Raw genomic sequence first — 11533 nt, 5'->3', positions numbered from 1 at the left:
TTGTAGTTTTTTAAAGAACCTCCATACTGTCCTCCATAGTGGCTGGAATAGCATTTTATTCCATTGGTGGACTTTCCCTATGTCCATGTATACACGGTATATCTATATCTGTACATCTACCTTTATCTATCTACCTATCTATCATCTCTTAATTTATCCACAACCCATACTGACATGTGGTATCAGGAGTTACTAGAAAGAAGACGAGTCAATGCAGGAATTATGAAACTATTACACACACAGATGTGTGATAAGGGTCAAAAAAACACTACTTAGAGAGCTGCAAAATGTTTTAAAGTAGTTTACTTTTAGAAACAAGTTTAGGAATTGGTCTTTGTTAGAGACAGCCATGTGTTTTTCAGACTCCTTTTGCCTTTCCAATGGAAAGGTTGACAGAAAAACAAGAAGTTCTCTCCTCTTGACATAAATTTATGGGAACAATTCAGGAATTCATGGTAGATTGGGTAATTAAGTTTTAACTTAAGAGTTGTATAGAAAGATTTTATGAAAACTTTTAATGCTATGATTTTTAACTCAAACTAAAAAAATGGCAGTAAGGATGTGGCATGGTGGTTTGGGATGGAGAAGAAAACAAGTCTCAACCCCTTTGATTTCTTTTTTTTCTAATTGAAGTATAGTCAATTTACAATGTTGTGTTAGTTTCTGGTGTACAGCAAAGTGACTCAGTTATACGTATATATATATTCTTTTTCATATTCTTTTCCATTATGGGTTATTACAGGATATTGAATATACTTCCCTGTGCTATACAGAAGGACTTTGCTGTTTATCTATTTTGTATATAGTAGTTTGTATCTGCTAATCCCAAACTCCTAATTTATCCCTCCCCTGCCCGTTTTCTGCTTTGGTACCTGTAGGTTTGTTTTCTATGTCTGTCAGTGAGTCTATTTCTGTTTTGTAAGTAAGTTCATTTGTGTCATATTTTAGATTCCACATAAAAGTGATATCATAGGGTATTTGTATTGCTCTGACTTAGTACGATAATCTCCAGGTCCATCCATGTTGCCGCACATGGCATTGTTTCATTCTTTTTTATGGCTGAGTAGTATTCCATTATATATATGTACCACGTCTTCCTTATCCATTCATCTGTCGATGGACACTTAGGTTGCTTCCATGTCTTGGCTATTGTAAATAGTGCAGCTGTGAACATGGGTGCGTGTATCTTTTTTAATTAGAGTTTTCTCAACTCCTTTGATTTCTGCTCATAATCAAGAGACAATGGATAAGCCTTTGTCCCCTGCACTGGGGGTTCCCTGCAGGCCCTAGTGCACCCCAGCTACCTTCCTGAGTCATCTCCCAACACGATGCTTGAGCTCAGAGAAGCCACAATGGACCTACTAGGATTTCACCAAAGATATGGGTCAGGGCAGATGACATTCTGGCTTCAAAGTCCCTGAAATCTGTGCATATTATTTGCTACTTGCTGGTAACTTCACCCCTCCCAGAGTGTGGGAAAAGTAAGACTTCTAACAAATTCAGTGCTTCACTGAGAGAAAATGATTAGGAATAAATTACACAGGGAGATTTGGGGATGTTTTTGGTTCTCTTCTGTATGGTCCAGAGGGGATAAGAATATATAAACAGTGTTGAGTTAATATAAACAACACAATCTTTAAGCAAGAATCTGTCTGGGCTGTCTTGTTTTCTAAGACTGAGTCACAGATTCAGACGTAAGAAGGTGTTTTCAGTTTAGACCTTCAACACTTGGGTCTCCTCTCTTCATGTGACAGACAGAAAAGAGACTTTGAGACTGGGGCTTTTGTGTCCTTCAAGGCGATGGGTGGTAGTTAGATAACAGATGAGTCCAAAACCTTTCTCCTTCCTTCTGATCAGTACAGAGACCTCAAACCCAGGACGTGAATGTTCTTTCACCCTTCAACATGTGTGTGCTCACGCACGTGTGTGTATTTCTCCCCAGTGATTCAAGTCAGCCTGAAAATATAAATTACTTGCTCTTTTAAAAAAAATTTGTTTATTTAATTTATTTATCTATTTTTATTTTTGGCTGCGTCGGGTCTTAGTTGTGGCATGTGGGCTTCTCTCTAGTTGAGGCGTGTGGGCTCAGTAATTGTGGCGGCACGTGGGATCTTAGTTCCCTGACCAGGGATCAAGCCCATGGAAGGTGGGTTCTTAACCACTGGACTACCAGAGAAGTCCCTTACTTGCTCTTCTTAAGAACAAGTTTCTGCATAATTCATCTCTAGCCTTCAAGTAACAAAACAGCGCTTTGAAAACAAAAAACCCAGCCCTTTGCCTGGAGAAGTCGCTTAATAAACATTTGCTAAATGAACATATGTAGTTGTACGCACACACACCATTTTGAAAGCTCTTCTTCAATGAAATTACTTCGATATTTGCTTTAAAATGTATAAATTGAAAATGGGTAAACAGAATTAGGAGGTGGAAGCTTGTTTTCCCTCCTCCCTCCCACCCCCTCCCCCATATAATCAAGGCATCTTAGAAATTTTTTCCAAGGGGTGAAACATTTTAATATATTCATATTTTTGCAGATAGAAAAGGAGTAACAACAAATCATTGTTTATAAGAAACTTTAAAAAATATACTAACTATATTCTTCCTCAGTAGTTTCATGTATATTTCACATCTAAATATCAATTGCCACAATATGCATTATTTCTCCAAAGATGTATTTTCTAGACAATTCAGGCAAAAATAAGTTTTAAAACTAGCTTTTATATGTGGATGTGAATGCAGTTTAATTCCAGCACCAGTTCATTACATTTCATCTCTGTAAGCACAAACACAGTTTGTGCTTACAGCGATGTGTTCCTTTCTTAGTTTTAAATGCTAGGTACTATTTTTGTTTTCTGACCTCGGCACGCGGCTTGTGGGATCTTAGTTCCCCAACCAGAGATTGAACCTGGGCCCACAGCAGTGAAAACACCGAGTCCTAACCACTGGACCACCAGGGAATTCCCTAGACACTCTTCTTTGCTTTTTTACCTCTATGAATAAAAGATTTACTGGGTTTTGATTCTATCTTTAGGAACTGAATTTTGTCATAGTTTACCACTTGGGGTGTAGGAAACATGGTGACCAGTGTTTGAATCTATGCAGGAATTTGTGGGCAAAAATCCTGTGAAATGAAAAGGTCTTTGGTCCATGGCATCCAATGAGGGGGAAGAAGATTGAGCAGTACTAATATTTGCGTTTTCATATGTTAATATTTGCCCCTTTTGAAATTCACATTTAATAGGTACTTCTTTACCAGAAATTTGACACAGGCATATAATGGGAGGATAGCCTAGTGAGGGGATTCTTGTCCCCCAGCTGAGGCCTGGCCCTGTGTCACATGGAGTGTGAGGTGTGTCAGTAAGGCCTCAGCTTGAGATGAAGGTTGATTACAACAGCAAACCAATAGCATCATTACTAACCATTCAGGATTCCAGACTTTGCAATACTACATGATTCCATTTTAAATGGTTAATACTTGTATTTTCCTCAACAAAACAAGCCCTGCAAAAAGAAAAATCCCACCCCACTTTTTGCTTTCCTCAGCACCTAAGGGAATCATACCCACTTTTCTGAGATACATTTGCTGCCTGAAAATGGCAGTTAGCAGCAATTAAACAAATCTTTCAGTGCTTATCACAGTCTTAAAAAAGCACTGACTGTGCTAGGCATTTTTGCAGTATGTTTTGTGACTGCTAGTTTTGAGGATGCTGTGTTGTTGCTAATGTTGGTTTTAGGTTTTTGTTACCATCTCTCTCTTCCTCCTTCTCATTTTTGGCCAAAGAAGACTTGGATGAATATTTTACATGCATATGATTAGTAAAGCTAAGACTCTGAAGTTTCTAAACAGAAAAAAAAATCTAACTCAGAAAATTTACTTTTTACAATATTGAAGAATGAATCCTAAATTATTGGCCCACCCATGTGTGAAGAAATGTTTCAATGCAGAAGAGAATAAAAATAAGTAACACAACGTGTAACATTCTTTTTTACTTACCCTAGAAATTAGCAATCTCTAGAAATGACCATATTTTGTCTGATCAGGCATTCCTGGGTCAGTTACACAGCTCTGAAGGAAATAAGTTCACCAATGTTTTACTTACTTTATTGATTCTAAGATGTACAATTTTCTCCATTGTAGTACCTCTGAAATTGAAATGTGACTTGAAGTTGATGACATGTCATGGCTTATTGGCAGCATTTTCTCTTACTTAGGGGATTATAAAACAATAGTACCTTATAAAATTAAGATATCTTAGATTTGATGAAATCCAGTATTTGCTTGGCTGTGTTCCACCATGAATATACAGCATTGGCTGCCATAAAATGATGTGATGGGGAAAATATATGACTTTATATTGATAATAATTGAAAGAACTAACTTAACCCCACAAGTTGAGGTACATTAAATGGCTACAAATATTTTCTCTACTTTGAAGAGACATAGCCATCTTCAAGGCTGTGTGTTTATTGCTGCATGAGAACGTAGCTAAGTCAGCTACCATGTTTGGGTTATGACGGGTCTCCAAGGGCATTTGGTATTTTTTTATTGTGAAGTATAAAAGTCTTATGAAATAAAGACTCTATTGGTCAAGACCTGAAACTACATTTAAAATGCAACTACAGCTACATTTAAAATAAAGTTAAAAGTACAAAAAAAGTTTCTTTGGTACCTTTTGAGCCAATCCACACTCAAAATGTAGACATAGGAAAGTTTTATTCATTCCTGCCAATTGTATCTGCTTCAGAGGTTTGGAAGCACTTTATATCATGTCAACAATGTCTGATCCTAAGGCAATTAAACCTTCTTCTTGTTTTGAAACCATTAAACTAATGAGGAACATACTTACACATATTCACAACTGCAGCCTAAACCCTTTCCCCTCCTCTCAGCTCCCACGATTTTGCTTAAGAAAGAACTTAAATACTGATAACTTGCTGGTTTGGAAAATGTCAAATTGATGCCTTTAAAAATGCTGCTTTGAAATAGAGACACAGACATAGAGAACAAGCTTATGGACACCAAGGTGGGGAAAAAGGGGGTGGAATGAACTGGGAGATTGGGATTGACAAATATACACTAACTAATATGTGTAAAATAGATAACAATGAGAACCTACTACATAGCGCAGGGAACTCTACTTCACTTCGCTGTACGGTAGAAACTAACACAACATTGTAAAACTGCTATACCCAAATTAAAAAAAGTTTAAAGAAATAAATAATGAATGATAATTTTATAATCACAGAACTAAAAAAAAATATGCTGCTTTTAGACATTATACAAATCTCAACTGTTAAAAAAGGCAAGATTTTCCAATTCAATATGTTTTTGGTTTCAAACACTTTTTCTAGTAATAAAATAATAGATATTCATTGTGAAGAATTCAGAACATATAGAAAATGTAAGAAAAATATGATTCCCATAATCAAACATTGATGGCCATTTATGGCCACGATTAATGATCCAATGCATATCTTTCCTGTTTTTTTCCCATGAACATTATATGTGCACACACACACGTCTTTATTACAAAAGTAGGCTGTATTTCTCTGGGTGCCTTCCACCCCATGGCTGTTGTTCCAGAATGTAGGTTGGCTCCTGTGTTTTCTGTGAACATGGGATTCCTTGGACAGGGTTTCTCCAGACATCAAGCTTACATCGGTTTCCTCTCATATTTGGAAGCTCACTGAAGCCCAGTAACCATTGACTATTTCACCAGGAAGTTTCACCAGATGGGGATCTGAATCAGGCAGACTTTCAAGTCTCTCTTTTAAAATGAAACTTATATTATTATTTTTTTTAAAAATAAATTTATTTATTTATTTTTGGCTGCGTTGGGTCTTCGTTGCTGCGCGCGGGCTTTCTCTAGTTGCGGCGAGTGGGGGTTACTCTTTGTTGCAGTGCGCGGGCTTCTCATTGCAGTGGCTTCTGTTCTTTTGGAGCATGGGCTCTAGGCGCGCGGGCTTCAGTAGTTGTGGCTCGCGGGCTCTAGGGCACAGGCTCAGTAGTTGTGGCGCACCGGCTTAGTTGCTCCGCGGCATATGGGATCTTCCTGGACCAGGGCTCGAACCAGTGTCCCCTGCGTTGGCAGGCAGGTTCTTAACCACTGCGGCACCAGGGAAGCCCTAAACTGAAACTTATTAAAAAAATAAAAAATAAATAAAATGAAACTTATTTACATTGTTATTCTAGGCAAAAGTGAACCAGGAAAGGTTGGTGATAATTTTCACTCCCCATGGTCTCTTAGGCTGTTTGGGTTCTCAGTATGAGGAGGAGAAAATCAATGAATGTGTAGCCAGACACTTCTCTTGGATCAAGGACACCAGCCTCCCCCAAGGCTGAGCCCCAAGGGGAAAACTCTTTCTGGAGGGAAACATAAATAGCTGTCATGTCCAAAGACTTGTTCTAGGGAAAAGCTCAATGAGATCCAACCATCCTTCTTTGGACTATAGGACATTTTAATTTTGTAGACTTTGAAACCGTTGTTTTAGCATATGTAGACATAGCTTGGGCGAGTCCAGCCTACATGGGTCTCAGAAATCGAATGATGTGAGTTTAAAACTTTCTCTTCTTAAGAACATAAAACCTTCCATTTTGATGCTTTAAAAATGGAGAACCCCAGGCTTCTGTCTTTGCATAAAGTTGAAGCCCACATTAACATATTTCTCTTGGTTCTCCAAGAATTTACGTGTCCAGAGTAGTAGCGTCCTTATATTCCATTAGTAAACCTTAAAGGTCTTGGCAGTGACTCCTTCTGGAATAAAGGATGTAGAATGCAAGAGCCGTAGTTTGGTACCGGAGACTGAAGGTGAAAATCAAAGGAAATTGGAAAAGCCAATTGGTCAGGCAGCAGTGTCCTGCTGCTGGGCTGCCTCCAGGCTGGGTGTCCTTGGGTCTGGGAAGACTTCTGTTGCTTCAGAAGAGCACAGGGGAGTAGGACCCAAAGAGCTAAACACAGATGGCCAGGACTGGGTGCACTTGGAGCAAAGTGGAACCAACCTGGGCCACTGGGGGATGCTCTGGGGAAGAAAGGGCAGGGGATAAGGCGACCATTTGGCCAAGTTCCCACGTTAACAGGGGACCCACCGGTAAACAAGGGATGTGTGTTGGTGCTTGAATGATCTTGCCTTGCTCAGTCCCCTCATTCCTTCAAACCAGGCCTTCTCTTCTAGCGGTGGCACATCTGAGAGGAAGAAAGTTGTTTTTGTACGTGGTCATCATTTTATCCTGGCCTCATCTGGGTCTTCAAAAGCTCTTGGTAGCACTGCTGGCCTTCTGGGCCTCTGAAAGTGTCTTCAACTCAGAGATGCTGTAGGTGTGGGGTCACCTTCCTCCTGGGGGCGGGGGTGACAGCCTTCCCAGAGTCACCAGGTAGCGTCTTAGACCAATTCTGAGCCTCAATCCTGTGCCTGGAAGTCTGGTCCATTATGGTTGACTTGAGATTTTTTGGTTTTCTACCTGAAGACCTACATTTTCCTTTTACTTCTTGGTACCAACCATCCCTGAAGATGCCTTCCCCCCTGCCATCCTTGGAGCTAGGGGAAAGGCCCCCGGAAATGTCAGCCCTGTGTGGGGAGGGCCGGTGATTCACCCATGTTAGTTACGCACGTAAACATGTAACATTGTCCACTCCAGGGGTTTGTTTTACATTTTTCAAACTTTCAGATAACAGTTGATATTAATGTTTCTCTTTTCCAGCCCGATCTAGAGTTTGCCAGAAAACACTGTAAACAGAAGTTTTACTGTGTGTGAACGGTCAACTTTTCTTTCTTTCCAGGCGTGGTGGAGAATGTAGCTTTTACTCTGCAGCTGGGCTGCATCAGAAGCATGCATTTAAGACATAAACTTCCTTAACTGGAAAAAGAATGCTTCTCTGTCTTCAAAATAGCTTCGCTATGTGACATTTTTGCTTCTGTGAATTTTGCATCAGTGTTAGCACTTCTTTTGGCTTGTTAAATTTGACTGGTCACAAAGGTAGTAGCTACACACACACAGACACAACACACGTGTGCATATACACACATTTAAAAAAAAATATTTATTTATTTATTTTTGGCTGCATTGGGTCTTCGTTGCTGTGTGCGGGCTTTCTCTAGTTGTGACAAGAGGGGGCTACTCTTCTCTGTGGTGTGCGGGCTCTAGGCACTTGGCCTTCAGTAGTTGTGGCACGTGGGCTCAGTAGTTGTGGCTCATGGGCTCTAGAGCGCAGGCTCAGCAGTTGTGGCACACGGGCTTAGTTGCTCCTCGGCATGTGGGATCTTCCCGGGCCAGGGCTCGAACCCGTGTCCCCTGCATTGGCAGGTGGATTCTTGACCACTGCGCCACCAGGGAAGTCCCTACACACATATTCATAAAGGATTTTCTTTTTGCACTTGGACTTTTGTTTTTAAGCTACCTGGCTTGTAGTGAAATGGAGAGTCTTGTTTTTGAATGACATTCTGACAGAACTTAATTATTATTTTGCCAAGGAGTAGAAAACTCCAAGGTTTTAAAATTAGGTTTCTTCTCCGGGGTTTGAGCATTGAAAGAACTGGAGACTAAGTGACCCAGTGATTGGAAAGGGGAAAACACAGTTCATTTAATCTGAAATCATCCAATAAAAATTGCCAACATTTGGGATTCCAAGTGTAGTTTATGAAGTCCTTTAATCTAGAAGATTGTATTTATTGCTCTCAGATCTGCAGGTGATTATTATGTCCATTTGACAGTAAGGAAACTGAAGCTTGGGGAGGTAAAGGAAGTTTTCCTCCTGGAAACTTTCCTGTTTTCTCTTTCTGACAGCACTGTGATTAGACCTTCAGCCCCTCACGCTGGGAGCGCAGTAACTTACATGTTCTCATTAATCCTCTTTCCCCATCTTGTTCTTCAAGATATTTGTAAGTTGCCAAAAGAAGAAGGAACTTGCAGGGACTTTATATTAAAATGGTACTATGATTCCGTTACCGAAAGCTGCGCCAGATTCTGGTATGGAGGTTGTGGTGGAAATGAAAACAGATTTGATTCGCAGGATGAATGTGAAAAGGTTTGCCCTCCTGGTAAGTGATTCTTCTTTTGTGTTGGTGGTTTTTGCAGGTAAGGGATCCAGGCCAATAATTCACCTTTTAAAGATATTTGAATGATAATGATAGATTTGAAAAAGAAGATAAATTGGATTTTCAGATGAGGAAGGTGTACAAATAAAATACACGGGGTTAATTTTCTGAGTTATTATGGTTTCCTAAAAACATACTTGTATACTTGTATTTTTGCCAATGAGGAAACATATGGTGGACCACTCCTCACCCTTCAGAAATATTACTAAGTTTCTGTTATTCATAAAATATCTTAACGGATGTGGTTATTAGGAAAATAATATAATGAACAATTAATAATAACTGCTATATAGTCTATTCATCTTTAAATAATCTTACTTCCTCTAAATAATAATGTTGACCGCCAGGCCATGAGATATCTCCATTATGCTGGGCAACGTGATTGGTAATAAAATCAGAACAGCTACACAGAGAGCCTGGGGCCAGTGCGGAATGGGAGCGCTGGGTTTTCTTAAAGGCCAGGCAGGTGATGCCAGGAGAGAGAAAGGGCTCAGATGGCACAGAGAGCCCCAAACCCCAGGCCAAGAAGCTCCAGGGGAGCCATTGAAGGAAATGAACTGAAAAGTGAGATTGGTGATGAAAGCCAGAGGCCATGGATATTTTCATGAGAAATACAGTGTCCTTTTGGGTCAGTAATGTGACTTTCACCTCCTCTTCCTTTCCACCCTCACCCGCCATCCCTCCGTCCATGCCCAGTTCTCATCAAGCCCGGAGTCATTGCTGCGATTGGGACCTAAGCGTGGCCGACCAGTGACACATACCTCTTGAAGAAGGAGTCAGCCATCGCCAGTCGTCTTTGTAGAAGCTCTGGGTATAGATTCCCTTGCACTGTACCATTTCATGCTTTGATTTACACTCGAACTTGGGAGGAAACGTCTGCTGCATGACCTATCAATATGGTGCTAAATGTGTCTGTGGAGTCAACGCTCTTTGTCTCCGGGTAATTACATCGTATACTTTGAACATTGTGTAATAGTTATCCACTGCTGGTGTTTATGTGGACATTCCTATAAATTCAAATTCCCTCTGGAGTTTCACGTTATGCCTGTTACAGGCAAGTATAAGATCTAGAAAATAACCCCCAATTTCATAGCTACTCTATATACTTCTGCTTGGTACATTTTTTTCCCCTCTTAATTAAGCATGACTTTAGATGGAAAGCCTGTGTATGGAGAAAAAACAAGAGTCTAACTTTTCCATTTCCCACCCAATTTCCTGGATTAGATTTTGAGCTCATTTCCTTTTTCTAGAGCTTCTAACAAACAATCTAGTTAGAAGGAAGCAAAATCCCCTAATCTTTGTGCACTGTTGTGGGACCAATGCCTTAATTAAAGAACGAAAAGAAAGTCATAATAGAGAAGATTTTTTTGGCATTCCTCTAATGTTGTGTCTGTGTTGTTTTTTGGGGGGGGGCTGTTAATTTTAATTTTAAATATTTTAGGAAATTTATACAGAGAAACTTTTTAATAAAGTATATTGAAAGTGGTGTGGGTTTGGTGTTCTTGGGTGTGTTGTTTCCCTAGCACCTGTTGTCAGAATCACCCCAGGACAGGGGAATTGGAGCCCGTTCAGGCCCACAGTCTTGGGTACCACCCTTTGATTTCCAGTGAAGGGGCAAGGGCGCTCTATCGACAGTGGGAAACCCAGTGGATCCAGCTCTCTGTGGCCGGGTGGGTCACGTTCCTTGCTTAGGGCCCCTGAAGTCTTCCTAGTCTTAAGAACCAGGCTGGCTTTCATGCTCTCCTTTAACTTCTAGCTGTGTCCCAGAGATGTGGCCTTCTCTGCTCCTTTAAGATAATTGTTTCCTGGGGGTTCCCTTTGCTCTTGTCTACAGTGGCTGAGAGGTGGGATGTCATTGGCCCAGGAATCCCCAGTCCTCTTTCTGGAGTCTCAAAGATGAAGCATAATGTTTCTTTTTTCTTTAAAGACCCTTTTGCTCCTGTCTTCAGAAATAACACAAGAAACAAATAAATACATATTTAGGTGGTACCTGAATTCCACTTGGGAAGGAAACTGCAGATGACATGATACTATACATAGAGAATCCTAAGGATGCTACCAGAAAACTACTAGAGCTAATCAATGAATTTGGAAAAGTAGCAGGATACAAAATTAATGCACAGAAATCTCTGGCATTCTTATACACTAATGATGAAAAATCTGAGAGTGAAATTAAGAAAACACTCCCATTTACCATTGCAACAAAAATAAAAAAATATCTAGGAATAAACCTAACTAGACAAAAGACCTGTATGCAGAAAATTATAAGTCACTGATGAAGGAAATTAAAGATGATACAAATAGATGGAGAGATATACCATGTTCTTGGATTGGAAGAATCAACATTGTGAAAATGACTCTACTACCCAAAGCAATCTACAGATTCAATGCAATCCCTATCAAACTACCACTGGCATTTTCCACAGAACTAGAACAAAAA

The 11533-nt window shown here is 40.0% G+C and overlaps 1 protein-coding gene across 10 annotated transcripts in view; it reads left to right on the top strand.

The window, feature by feature from the left end:
* The window catches only part of COL6A3 (collagen type VI alpha 3 chain), an 86271-nt gene extending 74828 nt beyond the window's left edge, over positions 1-11443 (top strand). For 2 of the 10 annotated variants that reach the window (XM_007114090.4, XM_007114092.4), the window contains 2 exons: positions 8872-9036; positions 9790-11443. In XM_007114090.4, the coding sequence (XP_007114152.2) occupies positions 8872-9036; positions 9790-9830 (206 nt within the window). In that variant the 3' untranslated portion in view covers positions 9831-11443. The remainder of the gene's footprint in view (positions 1-8871; positions 9037-9789) is intronic. The other 8 variants (XM_007114097.4, XM_007114096.3, XM_007114091.4 and 5 more) reach the window with 7 other exon arrangements.
* The last annotated feature ends 90 nt before the right edge of the window (positions 11444-11533 follow it).

The sequence above is a fragment of the Physeter macrocephalus genome, chromosome 2, assembly GCF_002837175.3.
Source record: "Physeter macrocephalus isolate SW-GA chromosome 2, ASM283717v5, whole genome shotgun sequence".
In the NCBI taxonomy this organism is placed as follows: domain Eukaryota; kingdom Metazoa; phylum Chordata; class Mammalia; order Artiodactyla; family Physeteridae; genus Physeter; species Physeter macrocephalus.
The sequence above is the reverse complement of the archived record's forward strand: the minus strand, read 5'-3'. Positions and strand labels throughout refer to the sequence as shown.